This window comes from Rhinichthys klamathensis, unplaced genomic scaffold (assembly GCF_029890125.1).
Source record: "Rhinichthys klamathensis goyatoka isolate OS25496 unplaced genomic scaffold, OSU_Roscu_1.1 h1tg000064l_1, whole genome shotgun sequence".
Classification (NCBI taxonomy): Eukaryota; Metazoa; Chordata; class Actinopteri; order Cypriniformes; family Leuciscidae; genus Rhinichthys; species Rhinichthys klamathensis.
The window spans coordinates 983,394-1,000,389 of record NW_026606607.1 but is presented as its reverse complement, the minus strand read 5'-3'; the positions used below and the strand labels follow the sequence as shown (position 1 = coordinate 1,000,389).

General features: G+C 39.3%; 1 protein-coding gene across 11 annotated transcripts in view; it reads left to right on the top strand.

Annotated features, from left to right (window-relative positions):
* The window catches only part of kmt2ca (lysine (K)-specific methyltransferase 2Ca), a 164,091-nt gene extending 151,608 nt beyond the window's left edge, over positions 1-12,483 (top strand). For 7 of the 11 annotated variants that reach the window (XM_056249816.1, XM_056249818.1, XM_056249819.1 and 4 more), the window contains 14 exons: positions 742-889; positions 1,941-2,110; positions 4,017-4,153; positions 4,257-4,476; positions 5,130-5,269; positions 5,934-6,029; positions 6,361-7,513; positions 7,587-7,723; positions 8,165-8,307; positions 8,992-9,166; positions 10,064-10,180; positions 10,289-10,362; positions 12,024-12,132; positions 12,261-12,483. In XM_056249816.1, the coding sequence (XP_056105791.1) occupies positions 742-889; positions 1,941-2,110; positions 4,017-4,153; positions 4,257-4,476; positions 5,130-5,269; positions 5,934-6,029; positions 6,361-7,513; positions 7,587-7,723; positions 8,165-8,307; positions 8,992-9,166; positions 10,064-10,180; positions 10,289-10,362; positions 12,024-12,132; positions 12,261-12,353 (2,912 nt within the window). In that variant the 3' untranslated portion in view covers positions 12,354-12,483. The remainder of the gene's footprint in view (positions 1-741; positions 890-1,940; positions 2,111-4,016; positions 4,154-4,256; positions 4,477-5,129; positions 5,270-5,933; positions 6,030-6,360; positions 7,514-7,586; positions 7,724-8,164; positions 8,308-8,991; positions 9,167-10,063; positions 10,181-10,288; positions 10,363-12,023; positions 12,133-12,260) is intronic. The other 4 variants (XM_056249821.1, XM_056249822.1, XM_056249815.1 and 1 more) reach the window with 2 other exon arrangements.
* Positions 12,484-16,996: the final 4,513 nt, after the last annotated feature.

The following is a 16,996-nucleotide window of genomic DNA, read 5'->3' as shown; positions in this document are numbered from 1 at the left end:
TAAATGTGTGCTATTATTGGGCAATATCCAAGTGTTCGTGCGGAGTCTGAAAGCTAAAGTATTAGCGATGCTTACTGCATGACATGGAGGCACCGACGCGATCACTTGTATTTTTTTCCTGGTAACAGTGGAAACACTCTGTCAGTTTTGGTCATACAAAATAAATAAAAACAAAGGATAAACTTTCTGCTGTCTCTGTGAACTGGAGCGCGTCACAAAAATAAACCGAAACTCAGCGTATATGCTACTTGCCTCACAGACATGAGAAATATATCTATAGTAAGCTTGAAATGTCTACTTTTAAATGAACCAACTAAATCGAAACAAATATTCTCTGATTATGTAAAGTTGCATTTCTCTCTAAAGGCACGTCCACAATACTGCGCAGATGGCGGGTCAGCATCGTCAAATTCATCTTTGCAGCCGACATTGACTCAGAAAACAGTAGTTTATTAATAAAAAATTAAAATGCATCCTTTCTATTTTTTCAGACACATTCATAATCATTACGGTGCTTTGCGGCCATTTTTATGCGCGCACTTGAGCGGAATAGGCTACCCCATATATATTATTATATATATTATTAATATTATACCCCATATATACCCCATATATATACCCCATATTATACAACCCCCCCCCCCCCCCCCCCCCCCCATATATATTGAAGTAATTAAATATTACTAATACAACCAAAAAATACTCTTTGGTTAATATTATTTGTTTGTGATTACTCTTTAGTTTCTAAAAGTTTGGGTCAGAAGCAGCTCAATGCTCCATTCAAAGCTGAAGATGACCTGCTGGGACACACCATCACTCAGGGCCCAAAGACTGTTGATGTTCCTGCTTCGCTTCCCACTCCACCCCACAACAACCAGGAAGAACTTCGGTAGGTTTTCAGGGCTTTTACACAATTTTTTTAGTCTCATGTAGCCAATCTTTTGGCCATTAACAAAAATCCCAGCCCATAACATAGTTTATTCTGCCCTACTTAGACGAGGAATGATGTGTTCAATAACCAGCAAACAATTTCATTATAAAGCGGGTGCATCTTAAATGTCTGACACTGAGGGCCAAGCAAAATAAATATTTGTGCCAAAGATATTGTAAGCCCGACTCAATCAATCCAATGGCGGGATTCGATCACCGGGTGAAGGTCTCTGCGTGTTACTGTCTTTCCTCGTGGCAAAGTAATTTGCTAAAATGAAATGCATGTACTCATGTATTAACTCGTTATTTCATCTAACTCCATAAATGAAAAGGTTTTAATGATATCTGTGCATCATTAAAACATTTGCTAACAATGGGGATTTTAATTGAGTTTACACCTTCTGAGACCAGGAGACCATTTGCCTGGAAGACCCACCCTCCTTTGTGTGCAAGTTATCTCTAAACTCTTAAAAATTGTATTACCTTTTGTTTTACTCTTTGGGAATGAGACCTTTGTACCAGTCGCACTGAGACATTTCGAATGATACCAAACATGTGTAATACTGTATGATAATTATTCACTTTAAACCATATAAATTCTTGGGTGAATTCAGGTAGGGATGGGTGAAGGGAATGATGTGTAAATTGGGAGGTGATCAACTCAAGTGTGATCGTGTCTAGAATGGGGATGGTAATATAGCAAGAGAGTTCAAATGTTAATTTCCTTTGTTTTCTCAGAGAATAGCCCTCTCTTCCAGGTTTTCCAGCCTTACATTATCTAGTTTAACTACAAATGTGTTTTGTGGGTTTTTTTATTTTATTTAGAACTAGTTCTTCAAAAGCTTTCATTGTAAAGTTATTGACTTTTCAGACTGCTCTTGACACATTTTTGTGTGCAATATGCATCAGATCCATAGGTCAGCTGTCTGACTCTGAGACTTCCCATTGTTGACCATAAAGTCTTGGTTTTATGTCAATGTGTATATAATGGTTCTGTGTGTCTTTAATAGGGGTCAGGAGCATTGTGTGGACAGGGACACTCCAGACAGTTTTGTCCCATCATCTTCTCCTGAGAGTGTGGTTGGCATGGAGATCAGCCGTTATCCAGATCTGTCTAGAGTTAAAGAGGAGCCACCATCCCCTGCTGTCTCTCCAGTCATTCCTATACTGGATGGTAACGGTAATAAAAAAAAAAAAATACTAATGAGAGAGACAAATAAAACTAGTAAGCCACCAGCTGAGAAAACATTTTAAGACATCATGGGCACACAGTCGATGCGAAAGCTGTTTTAGAGATGTGGCAGGCTGAGTGAAGACCTATGGCAAGGTGCCACTTATATAATAGGGAGGCATCTATTCCGCCACAGAAGGCAGACATAACTAATACTGCATCCTAATTTTGGTCGAATTATAAAGCAATATTGGATGTATGCTTCACTGAAAAGGAAATCCTACAATGCATTACACAAATCTCATTGGATAAGCTATACAACACTCATATGTCATGCTGTTGTACTCAATATCATCACTGCTGGAAAACCTGACTCGAGTCCTAAGGCTGAATCATAGCCATGCCGATGTTTAGTACACCAGCACAACTGCATGTATAAAATTGCTAAATATAATTAATTAAATACTAGGGATTGAAAAAATATTTAAGTTGACATTTATACGATTAAATCCGCTGATGACATCATTAACAGAGCTGCCAACTCTCACGCATTGGCCGTGAGACACGCATTTGATTGGTTTCACACGTTCACACGCCACACCCCCGATTTCTCACGCTGAAGTGTCAACCTGGTCGGTCAAATGCCTGGAAGATGAGTTTATCTATATATCTACCTGTTCAGCCACTCGTGATCGACTAGTTATGCCGCAAATTAGTTAAAATCTCCCGGAATCTAGAATCTAGCACGGCAGAGAGGGAAAGCGAGCGAGAGACCTTCGTGTGCAAGCACCCACCCCCCCCCCCCCCCAGTTGGAGAATGTCATCCACTCCCCCTCCCCGTCGGAAAAGTCTCACGCCAAGCTAAACTCAAAAGTTGGCAGCTATGCATTAATGAACAAATAAGCCTGTACCTCGAGCTGAGACTCGAACACAGGTTGCCTTGTGCATAGCTATGGCATATGACACAGCGCTGCCCTCAAGGCTACTGCTCATACGTAACAGCTTACTTTTATCAGTTCTTTTGTCTTTGGGTCGTTATATTTCTCACAGATTTCTGCTCGTTCTAAATCAGATTCAGATAAAGTAGCACAGTAAAGATTAAATTTATATGAACGCATTAGTGAAAGAGCCATTGCATGTGAATTCATTCTACCTGGCAGCATCTCTCTACTAATAGTGCAGCTGTGGGTTTTAGTTTCGAAAGAAATATATGCTGTAACTTCAGTTTCTAAGCTATTTTATTGATAAATCACAGAGCAGTGTTGCCAATAGATTTCTGCTAATGTTTCTGTAGGCGCAATCTGCACGTGATGTGCGAGCTGTATGTGTGTACAATGCAGCGGCGCATTAGTTTAGAACGACGATTAACTTACGTGTACAATAAGCTGTTTAAAACGTGCATTCACCTGATCAATTTTGAGCATCCAGATGGTAGAAACAAACATATCTTGTGGAGCGGAGTATGCATTTATCAGTCATTTTAACTGTTGGAAATAGAGCATAAAAGTGGACTTCAAAGATTTTTTTCCTATTGCGTTCTCTATAGACCATGGTTTAATACTGGTGTGTACTATTTGTTTTTGTGCTTATTAGAGTTTTGCCAAAGTCCCTTTCAAGTCAGTTCAGTTTGTAGCCATCTTGGAAACATATATTTCATTTTCTCCAATTCCTTGTAATACCAGTGTTCCCGTCTCAGCCATATGCTGTCTCATCATTTCAACATGCTGTTAAAAAATTATATTAAAATCAGTTTTGAGTCAAGTCTTCTGTGTACTTTACATGAGCATCACTATTTGTGTAGCCTGCCATAAAAGGTTGCTGCCTATATAGGTAGTAGTATGCAACAGGGCAGCATAAGGTTTTGGAGCACAGCTGGATACTGTCAACTAACAAAACCTTGCTGTTTTCCCTATAGGTTCTGAAGCCAGGCAGTGGGAAGTCAAGACAGAGCCACCAAGCAATTTCTTTGCTTCGCAATTTGGACAGCACTCTACATGCTTAAGAACTGACCTGGTGTCTGTATCTGTTACTCTGAACCCAGTGGCAACACATGTGAGTGCCTGCAGTTATATTATCCATTCTGTATCAGTAAAGACTTGTTTAAAGCAAGAATGATTCCATCTCCCCTCTGACCATGTGTCCGTTTGTTCCCCAGAATATACCAGGAGTGGTGTCAGCACTGGCGAACATGCTTTGTGTGTCCATACCCAGGAACTATGAGGTGATTCGCTCTCCAGGCCAAGAACACCGCAGCTCAATAGACATGTTTAGTGAACTTAGGGTCCCCCCTCAAACTACTCTGTTCCACCAACAGCCTGGTATGAGGCTCCTCAGACCACCAGGTGCCCCACTATCACACCAAACATTCATTGAGGGTAAGTATATGTGAAACAAGACAAGCACTCATTTCACCCACATCAACAAACAAATGCAGTTGATTTTGCTTGTCAAAATCTCATGGCTGCATTTCGCAGAAACTTAATGTTTCTCTCAAATGGTTTAGTGACAGACCCCCAATTATGAGGTTTTGATGACAGAAGTGAACTATAAATGTAATTCATTGCAATTAATTTGCTTAATCCTTATGTTCTGTTTGGGGTCTTAGAGATTCCATGACTACATGCATCACTAACAAAACTTTTTACTACATGTATTTTTTCTTTCAGATGTACTTAAAACATCATGTTTGTTCTTAGATAAAAATTTAAGCTGTAAAAATATTAAATGTACTTCACACACATATAACACTTTTTTCCAATGTTTAGATCAAGTTTTTTAAAAAGCTATGTAAGAATGACAAAGGTCTTTTAAACGTCTTAAGAGACAGTAATGGTTAACAACTAGACATCTTTGTTTACCTCATTGCAAGTTGAATTTATTTCAACCTATTCGTAAAACAGTACATGCAACTCACTTAAAAGGACAACAAAAATTGTCAAAACATACAAGCTTAGTCATGTAAGTTGTCAGAAGTTCTCTGGCAACTGCATGATGTGTAGGTTTGATTGATATGTTTCTTATATTACAGGTTCAGTTGTGGTCAGACCAGACTATCAGATGGGTGGAAGCAGTCCAGGGCCTAAACCACAGTGGTGCTCCCATTGCAGGGTGGTGATTCTTGGAAATGGTGTTCGAAAGTCCCCCAAAGACCTGCCAATAAATAAACAGGTATTCAACACAAATTTGATTGAAACTACCAAATTACCCTTGCCAGATGACTCATTTATAGGATATGTATTTTAATGTCTCCTGGATGCCTTGAGTCATTTGACCTCATATCACCCCCTAAGGGGTGTGCAATTATTTGTTCAACCATTTGGTGTGGGTCTAGACTACATCCTCTGACACAGCACTGAAGAAGGCTGAAGCCGAGGGCCATAAAGCACTTGAAAATGTGCAACCCCCTCAAAGCCCGTCAAGGAGGCACAGAATAGAGCTTCAATTATGCTAATCCGCCCCCTGATGGGAAGTGAAAATCTGCCCCGCTGCAGTCACTGTGTTAACTGACATTACTCAAGGGAACATGTGTACCGAGGCACGTTTTGTTTAAGGGTGTAAGATGCCCAAGTTCAAAAACGGTTAAGCCCATTTCAGGTCATTTAAATCATGGGGCACCTTTGATGTCTCCCACCCTTACCCCCCTCCCTTTTCTTTTAATAGTATGCAAATCTAATTTCCTATGTCATCAGCATAGGTTTGCAACATATGCAAGCTTTGATCTCTTGCCAGTGAGGCACTTCGATCTAATGATAATGTGCAGCAGTAGATGGAAAATGGCATGCCTTGTTTCCTGCCTAGGGTGAGCCTGATCTTACAGATGTTCTTTCTACAGGGCCATGGAGGATCTGAGGGGAGCCTTGTCTTCTGCAGCCATAACTGCTTTGTTCTCTATTCAGCCTCCATGCAGAATAAATTGTTAGATGGCAAAGTAAGTAGTATAAACCACAACACATTTTGAGTCACTAGCTGACAGTGTGGGATCTGCTGCTATATTTAGAAAGCCAAGTTATGTTACCTACTGATAGAGTGACTATTTTAATGACGGCTATAAATAAACTATACAAAAACTATAAAAAACTCTTGAATCAAGATTTACTATGAAGTGCGTTAAACGGTCTCATCAGTATTTTAAATATAACTAAAACTGCTGATGCTATTTTCTTTGAAGAAAACAGTTGTCTTATTGCCCAAAGAAGACAAACTCAAAATTCCTTTACTTCAGTGTTTAAGAGTGTCTTTGATTTCTCCTGCTCTCACAGCCAAACGTGCTTCCACCATCTGACTCTGAGGATAAGCATAATCCCACTAAGGTGTTTCATCAATACAGTAACAACATATCCGATCTTGACGTGCGCTGTTTGGCTCAGCTGCAGCCCAAGCAGTCTCCACCCCCAACTCCGATAATATCCTTCCCCTCCATCACTTCTGAGACACTCCGAGGAGATAGCAAGTCTGATACTCTAAAGGTCACAGTGAAGCTTAAGCCTCGGCCACGAGCGGTACACAACGGTGTGGATGACCCTCGATGTTCATTTGGGAAGCGCTGGAAAGCCTTACGTTGGAGAAAGTGGAGTGTTCAAATTGTGGTGCCTAAGGGTAACTACCACCTGCCAGGGGAGGAAGAGGTTGATGAACTACTGAAGAAACTGGGGACGTCTCTTAGGCCTGAGCCCATGCCCAAAGACTTGCGCCGCTGCTGCTTCTGCCACGAAGAAGGTGACGGGCTCACTGACGGGCCGGCCCGTCTACTAAACCTTGATCTGGATTTATGGGTGCACCTCAACTGTGCCCTGTGGTCTACTGAAGTCTATGAGACCCAGGCTGGAGCTCTCATTAACGTAGAAATGGCCCTGAGGAGAGGCCTATCGGTGCGCTGTACATACTGTCAGCAAATCGGTGCAACGAGTGGCTGCCACCGCTTGCGTTGCACTAATGCGTACCATTTTACTTGTGCCCTTAAAGCACAGTGTACATTCTTCAAAGATAAGACTATGCTGTGCCACCTGCACAGACCCAGAGGAACCGGCTCAATAGGAGGTGGGCTGGCGGGAACCGAGCATGAACTTCGCTGCTTTGCCGTGTTCCGTAGGGTCTACGTGCAGAGGGATGAGGCACGGCAGATCGCCAGCATCATCCAGAGGGGTGAGCGAGAACACACCTTCCGTGTGGGCAGCTTGGTGTTTCACTCGGTTGGTCAGCTGCTTCCTCACCAGATGCAGGCTTTCCACTCGATGTCTGCCATTTTCCCTGTGGGCTACAAGGCCAGCCGGATCTACTGGAGCATGCGTCATGGCAACCGCCGTTGCCACTACGTTTGTTCCATCGATGAGAAAGACTGTGACCCTGAGTTTATCATCCGTGTGGTGGAGCAGGGTTATGATGACTTGGTTCTTACTGGATCCTCACCAAAAGGTAAGCAATAGTTTTGATAGCGCTGTCAACCAGGGGGGTAATTATATAATACTTTCCTCATCTTGTGGTGCAGGTGTGTGGGATAAGGTTCTGGAGCCTGTGGCGGAGAGAAGGAACGAGGCAGGATCTCTGAAGCTCTTCCCTGTTTACCTGAAGGGAGAGGACCTATTTGGACTGACTGTATCTGCTGTTACCAGGGTTGTGGAATCTGTAAGTGAAAGCCAAATCTTGCTTTTAAGAACTTATCAAGTAAAGAATGCTCTGATGTTGCATTTGACAGATAGGAATGTTTAAGATGTGTTTGTGGGTATGGAAAGAGGCTGATCGGTTTAAAACAGAAAAGCGGAAACACTGAAAATTCGATTTCTGAAAGCACATGGACATTCATCTCTGAAATTGGTGAATGGATGTCTACTATTTAACTTTCGTTGGCCAGGCAGACTCTCTAAATCTTTGCAACAAAACACAATTTCCAAAGCATAAAGAAATACCATTGTGTAAAAAATGTCTTTGTTTGCATGTCTTGTTTGAGGCAATAATTTCATGCTCTGAAACAAATTTATTTTTATTACCCGAGACAATAATAGTATCTCTTATTTTTTGTAAATGTTCCTGGTGTTGTAACATTAGTCTTTTTTTTTTTTTTTTTAGCTTCCTGGAGTGGAGGCATGTGAGCAATACACGTTCCGTTATGGCCGTAACCCTCTGATGCAGTTGCCTTTGGCCATCAACCCCTCTGGATGTGCCCGCTCTGAACCTAAAGCTTGCACACATGTCAAGAGGTTTGTGTTAAGGTATTCTGTATAAATTAACCTTTTTTCGTCCATGTTTGTTTGGGATTTCCTGCTTTCCCTGTGGTCTGTGAGTTGAACATCCATTCATGTCCCGGTTCAGCCCGTGAGCTCAGTTTACTGTTAGTCAATATTGGCGATTTATCAATCATTGTGCATCCATTTTAATATGATAAGAGAAAGACTATGTGCAGTAAAGCTATGCAGTGGAGTCAAGAACAACTCCAACTTATTCAGTGATTCAAACCAATCCGATAACTCTGGTTATGAGTCAGATTTAAAAAAAAAAATATCAGTCAAAAAGACTTGAAAACCATTTAGTAATTTGTTTGTGAATCATACATTGTTCATGCTTGTGTGTTTGGGTACACATGTTGTCTATTTTTTGTCTTTGTATAATTTCATGACAATCTTATTCTCTCATCACAATGAAATCAGACTGTTCAGACAAATCTTAATCTCTTTTGCTGTAGCAGTGTAGATTCATTGTAGGACTAGACAAGACAAGAGTAGTTGTAGTAGAGCGTTTGGTGCAAAATGCAAAATGAGTTAACAGAACCGAACAGCATAAACATCTTTCTGATATTAAAAAAATTAAAATTATAGGTTTCTGAATATGACCCAATATGAGCCAGTCCTGCTTGTTTGTTTTTACATAAAGCACATATGCTTGTGTTTGTCATGCAGGCCTCATACCCTGACCAGCAGCAGCTTCTCTAAGGCCCTGCCGAGCTCTGGGAACCCGGCTGAGATGGGTGTCGCACCATACAGCAAGCAGTTTGTCCATTCCAAGTCCTTTCAGTACCGTCGTATGAAGGCTGAGTGGAAGTCCAACGTCTACTTAGCTCGTTCACGTATACAGGTAGAAAGATCATAATTATGGCTAAATGTTTGGAATGGCATGCTAACATATCTACTCATAATATTTCTGCAGTATACATTGTATATATGCTGTTTACAGCATGCACATGTACTGTGGCACACGGAGTGACACCACCGGTCACGCAAATTGTTTTTCGGATCTGCACGCTAGTGCAAGTTACAATCTCTCACTTTAATATTATTTATATGTGACTATAAGGAATGACTACCTCAAAATATAGATCTGTATGCAAGTTCGAGGGAATTTTTCAATTAAATACAAACACCTGTTTAGCTATTATGTGCCGTGATTATCCCTCCGCTTGCCATTGTTGACAACCCGTGCCATAGGTTGCCGACCCCTGGCATAGACTACCCAGATAACCTTGCATTTGACAAAATGTGGCATATTTTAACAGAGTACACTCTGTGAGATGCTGTTTCCCATAATACAATGCACTTAACTATACCTTGTATTTTTTGTGGGGGAGGGGGTATTTTTGGCATTTTTTTCTTTTAGACTGCCAGGCTTAATTTAGTGTTAGTGCCAGTTACACTAAATTAATTAAAAAAAAATACAAACCATTTGTATTTCCAGTATAACTGGACCGCCACTCACATGCTCCGTGAAGAGGTCACGGTACAATGCCATAGAATGCTTCAAATTAAAATGAATTTGGAAAATATTAAGTGAAACAGTAGGCATTACTTGATAAAGATGTAATGCCTACTGTTTCACTTAATATTTTCCAATTACACTAAGCAGTATAAAGTTAGTGCAATGCAGTATATAGAAAGAAGTAAGCTAGTATTCCATTCTGAACATAAACTTTATCTTAATTGTTTAAAAATGACTCCAACCTGTAATAATTTAAGTTTTTGCATTATTTTAATCCAGGGTTTAGGGCTGTATGCTGCTAGGGACATTGAAAAATACACCATGGTTATGGAATACATTGGTACCATCATTCGCAACGAGGTGGCAAACAGGAAAGAGAAGATGTACGAGGCACAGGTATGCATTATTATAAAATTGAATTTGAAATAATCAAACGTCATGCTGAACAAGCACTTGTTCTGTCCAAGTGCTTGTCAAATTTATTTTTCTTTCTTTTTTTTGCAGAATCGTGGAGTCTACATGTTTCGCATTGATAGTGAGCATGTAATTGATGCGACTATTACAGGAGGACCTGCAAGGTGGAAAATTAACTTGAATTTCTAAAAATGTCAACACTGTTAGCTTAGTTATTAAGGCCAGAAACATAGTCTACACAAGTACCCAAACACCGTTACAAATGCTTAGCCATTCCTTTACGTGTGTGTGAGTTTTCATGTAGCTTTTAAGATCAACCAACTTTAACCTGCTCAGTACAGTAGTTGACCTGAAAGAGAAAAACCATTGTAGAAGATTGTGTTGCGACAACACTAAGAATGCAGTGCATACTTGCGTTATGCTATGAATTGCTTTCTAACACGCATCAGAAAGGAACATCGCACAAAATCAAGCTTGCATAGACCAACGCTACTTTTGGGTCATCGAAGGGTAACGCCCCTTTTTGGGGGAAAACAAACGGATTCCCCTGACAACAGAACTCGCTCTAGAGCTGCAAAGTTTCTTAAATGGCACAAACATACACACTCTCTTTGCCGGCCGAGGACCCTGAGCGGTATTTAAAGAAGCTACTGGATACGGGGTTACAGAGGTGTCCCTTTGAACTGGTCGAAAACTGGATTAATGACCTCACGCAGTGGCCAAATATGGACAATTCAGACATCTAACGTTACCACTATCTCGTGGAATCACCAAGTAAGTAGCAGCTAACGTTAGCCTATTTTTTGTTGTCATCAACACACTCACAGCATGAGAAAAAAAACGACGAGGCCATGTCACTTGGATCATATTTAACTTGATTTAAGCTATTGACATAGTTTTGTTGTCGACTAGCTATACTATACTGTTTAAATAGTGGCAGGCTAGGACTAAAGTGGACTTGGCTGGTTTCTGCTTGTGTCTAGAAAGTGCTAGGACTTTGAAAGTTGTAAAAAGGTTTACAGTGTACGGCAAAATATGTATAGGACCAATGTATGTATGTACGGGGCTATCAAATTGGATGTTGTGACATTACGCTATCCTATCTAGCCTAGAAGGCTTGATCTACTGCCGTTCGTGTTGTTACATGTAGCCCAGAGCAGTGCTCGTCGAAAAGTCATATAGGCCTAAAGCAATTTAGACACAAGCAGAAACCAGCCAAGTCCACTTTAGTCCTAGCCTGCCACTATTTCAACAGTAAATTCAGTTAACAGCCAAGGTAGCGTGCCTAGTGAGAGCTAATCACATAACGTTAGCTGCTAGCAGCTTCGTCTTTCTAACTAACGTTAGTATAGCTAGTCGACAACACAACTATGTCAATAGCTTAAACCAAGTTAAATATGATACAAGTGACATGGCCTCATCGTCTAGTTTGTCATACTGTGAGTGTGTTAATGACACAAAAAAAAATAGGCTAACGTTATTTACTTGGTGATTCCACGAGATGGTGGTAACGTTAGATGTCTGAATTGTCCATTTTTGGCCACTGCGTGAGGTCATTAATCCAGGTTTCGACCATTTCAAAGGGACACCTCTGTAACCCCGTATCCAGTAGCTTCTTTAAGTTTGTGCCATTTTTGCTATCAAGAAAGTTAGCAGATTTGGAGCGAGTTCTGTTCTCAGGGGAATCCGTTTGTTTTCCCCCAAAAGGGGGCGTTACCCTTCGACGACGCAAAAGTAGCGTTGGTCTATAGCTTGCGTAGCATGTTTCGGCCCTTATCTGCTTAATCCAGTTTAAATTTGATCTAACAATCCTTTAATCCACTAGGTATATCAACCATTCCTGTGCGCCCAACTGCATTGCTGAGGTTGTAACCTTTGAGAGAGATCACAAAATCATCATCACTTCCAACCGCAGAATCCAGAGAGGCGAAGAGGTAAACCTAGTTTATCCACCAGTCTGAAAGGCATTCGTTCCCCACATACTATCAATAAAATGCAGCCTTTAAATCAATTAGATTGATGTCTAACATTCTGGTCACATGTTTTTTTTTTTCTTTTCCAGTTGTGTTACGACTACAAGTTTGATCTGGAAGACGATCAGCATAAAATCCCTTGTCACTGTGGCGCAGTTAACTGCAGGAAATGGATGAATTGAAAGATGTCAGTGAAACATACGCATTCCTTTTTATTTGTTTAGGCCCAGAAAACATTTTAATACGTCAATTCTGATAAACAAAAATGTTAGGGCACGATTTAGACCGCAGAACTGTAAGGGGTTTTCAGAAAGTTCAGTGGCGGATGAGATGATGTAGTTTATGATTGAGCACCTTCACCTTAAATATAAACAGGCTGCACACTGGTAACTCTGAATTGCAAAGACAATGTAAATGTATTTTTTTCCTGCATGAGAGACGAGACAATGGCGAGCGGGCTTAGGCTTGAAAGTGCTGGCCACAGCCTTATTTAGATATAAAGAGGCAGGTCCTCTGGGTAAAGAAATATATATACACAAATATATACACACATAGTTACAGAAATGTAGACACCACTGAACAAGGAATGTACTGAGAAGACTTCCTTAGGGATAAAGCTAAGGGACTTATTAACTTGCACTAAAACAGAAAGATACCGTTTAAATACTTGATTCCATGAGTCAGTTTATTTTTTCCTTTGTTTTGATTTCTGTAAAATAAGAGACAGCTTTTGTATTTATTGTTGATTGAAGCTATTTTTTAAAGATGTGGAAACGCAGAGAGTCGAGCTGCTGGGAAAGCCTGCCGATCGGACAGAACGTTACTTTGTACGATGTGTAAATATCCATCTATAAATTACAATTTTTAAATACTCGACCAAATGTTACCTTAACTTTATCATAGCTGTCTGGTTGACCTTTTGTTTGTTTTCAACAAAAAGAAAAGAAAAAAAAAATTCAAAGTATTTAAGAAGGATGTCAAGATATCATTTTGAGAGTATATGTATTGTATAAAATTGTACAGAATCTGTAAAAATGAAAGAATCAGAGTATTTTTGTTGTATTTAGAATGTAGAATCAATATTGTCTAAAATGATCTGACCACTTGAAGAACTGTTTCCTTACTTTTTCTTTTTTTTTCTTTTTCTGTTGCCATTTTGATATATTTCCGCGGTCAAAACGAGCACCAATCATGCCGAGGTGATTGTGACATCTTAACTCTGCTCATCAGATTAGTGTGTGCTGTGAATTTCCATTTGAAGTCACCCATAATGCATTAGATAGTTCCCCATATCGAGCACGAGCTGTTCTTAACGCTCCACAGCATAGAGTCACGTTTAGAGCTTTAGAGATGAAGTTCAATGCCTTTCACATTCAGAAAACTCAATGCGTAGACATTTAATGAAATGTAAAGTGTGCGTCTTTCTTGTTTACATTTAAAGAATAAAATGAGATTTATTTTTGGTTTTGATTTGTGGGAAAGTAAAAATCATGGTATGATGTCACAAACTCACTCAAATTAATGAAATAATTGAAAGCTGGTAGTGGCACTTTGCTGGCCGGTTTGAAATGAAGTTTTTCATGTGCACAGCTGCAACAGTCCTGAGCTTGTAATAAACATGGCATGATGTATTTTTTCAATTTTCAGATAAATCAATTGTACATAATTTCTCAATGACTGGCTGTAATAAAATTTGTTTCTTGGATATTTTTTCCCCTTGTACAATATTCGGACATTTAACAGTATTTGTCTTTTTCTTTGTCCTGTATAGTAGTATCCAATGTTAAAACGAAGCTTTTTTTTTCTTTTTTCTTTTGGAATATACAACGTGTGGGTTTTGGAGTTTGTGGAATCAGATTTAGAAACATTTACAAAAACAAAATAAAATATTTTACATCATATTCCTTTTTCTGTGTGCATTGTTCATTGTGGTTTAATCAAAAAGGTATCTAAGTTCATGACTATATTCAAATGCACTTTTAGATGGATGTAAGTCCTGGAGTCTTCATAACAATCAAAGAAAAAAGAAGAAAGTTAAGCATGCATCATCTCTGAACACTGGCACCTCTACATGTAGCTGTTAGCTTTTTTTATTAACTGACTCGTTACACAACTATGGTGCACAGTGGTGTCCCATAACATTAGGACAAACTATTATGTTTCTTTTAGGGGTTCTCTTATCTCTCATTCATAAGGTGCATCCTTAGTAATATTGAAGGGCTTCCCGTATGCTGGTCATTATAAGCTTTTGAGGTTTTTGTAAAGTTTTGGATGGTAATGGCTTCTGACAGATTTTGGTAACACTTGAGTCATTACTAGTGGTTTACCATGATCTTCACTTTAGAATACTGATCCAAATAATTAGTATAGTTCCTTTTAGAAGGATGTAGTAGCACTTAAGTCATTACTAATGGGTTACCATGATCTTCACTTCAGAATTAATTCTACATGTGCATTACTGTCATTAATTATTATGTATAGTTCTTAGTAGTCCTCTGGGAAGTACTGATTAGCTAATAGTGAACTACCGCATTCAACTGAGTGCTATTACTTACGTATTCATTAATCAGAGTTTCTTGTTAGTTAATAGTAGTTTTTACACGGCTCTGTGGAATACTTGATTCTGATTGGTCAATCGCACCATCCAGCGGTTTGTTATTCCCCGATAACCGATAAAAATGTGGTGATGTACATCCAGCCAGTTGTTATTGCAGAATGTTAATATTGAGTTATTTATTTCCATGTAGTTATTCACTAATGACAGAACTGTATTCATTTATATCATTTATTTTAAAGTGCAAAGTACTTCAAATAAAAATGTGTAAATAAAGCTCTGTAAAAACATGCATTTGTATTTGTTTTGCAACATTGCAGCAGTTATTTTACATAATTGTATGATAAAAACATGGAACATGGTGCATTTCTAGATGTCAAATATCTGGACATGCCTAGTAGTTAATGTTAATTGTTGTTTTCCAAAGAAACAGACTGCGGATGTCAACGACAACCCAGCTCAAATGATCTTATTTATATTAATCAAAATCCGATTTTAGACTGGCATTGCACAATTACACTGAACAAAATTATAAACGCAACACTTTTGTTTTTTGCCCTCATTTTTCATGAGCTGAACTCAAAGATCTTAGACTTTTTCTATGTACACAAAAGGCCTATTTCTCTCAAATATTGTTCACAAATCTGTCTAAATCTGTGTTAGTGAGCACTTCTCCTTTGCCGAGATAATCCATCCACCTCACAGGTGTGGCATATCAAGATGCTGATTAGACAGCATGATTATTGCACAGGTGTGCCTTAGGCTGGCCACAATAAAAGGCCACTCTAAAATGTGCAGTTTTATCACACAGCACAATGCCACAGATGTCGCAAGTTTTGAGGGAGCGTGCAATTGGCATGCTGACTGCAGGAATGTCCACCAGAGCTGTTGCCCGTGAATAGAATGTTCATTTCTCTACCATAAGCCGTCTCCAAAGGCATTTCAGAGAATTTGGCAGTACATCCAACCGGTAGTGTTGAGTCCGAGTCCACCTTTGTCGAGTCCGAGTCCAAAGAGGGCCGAGTCGGACTTGAGTTCGAGAACTTCGAGTCCTTAACATCCGAGTCTGAGTCGAGTCCGGCCGAGTCCACAAAGATTTAAATGATTTGAAATTGACCTTTCACAAAGACCCGCCCCTCTTAGTTACTGTTGCTACATCCGACAAGCCATTCCGCTCTCACTCCACACATCAAGTTCTCACACAGTGAAAAATATATTGCGGAGCAAAGAGGACACTGACATTGCACCAATTTACAAGATATAGCAGCCTATTTTTGGTGTGAAATAAAGTCTCATCTTTCAAATTTTATAATTATTATGAAATTCAAGCAATAAATACTGTTTTGTGGTGCTTAAATGTGTAGGCCTCAGTTCAAGCAGCACATGAACTGACAATCTCAAAATTAAGCACAAATTAAACATGAATGAAAATCAGAACGGCAAAAAGAAATCAATACACACCATTTTTCAAGTTCAAGTCCAGTGACTTAAATCTACTAACTGATTTGGTTTGTTTGTCGGACAAAAATGGCGGGTGCCTGCATTATGATTGGTCAGATCGCCTGTCAATCAAATCCCGGTGAAAGGTCTCAACACTGAGCTATTAAATTAATATTTTAAACCTTACAAAAGGATTGCAATGTATAGTTGCAGTCATACGTTTACCTACTGTACATCTTTCAGAATCTGCAAGGTAATGCTCAAGAATGCAACACGATCCATTAAAAGCCAGGGGTACACTTTTGAGCAAGATGATGGTGATGTTTAAATTTTTCTTATTTTGTTTTACATGCTAATATCTTTTTTACCCTCTGAAGGGCAGGACTAAATTAATTAATGATTTTTTAAAGAAAATAAGAACAATTTACACCAATTTACATCCAGTTCCATCCTTAACGGATGCTTGCTTCCTTCTTGAACATTACTAAATATTTGCAGGGTTTGTAATAATTGTGTATGAGTCCGTCACTTGTCACCAGTGCGAAAAGATGGATCTCACAATCATAGTCACATGCTAGTAAGGAGTCAAATATGCAGAAGATGCTGGAAAAGCAAAGAATGTAGGAGCTGGAGGATTTTTCCTCATGTACAACCATTACAAAAAAAAACAAAAAAAAGTTCAGGTAATGACACACAATATTAAAATCAAGTAATTTGTCTTGTATTTTGTGTTTGTATTTTGTCTTGTGGACTAGGCTATTAAATATATGTTATGTGAAAAAGCTTTTTCAGTGCAGTACTGAATAGAAACAATGTTTTTATGATAATTCT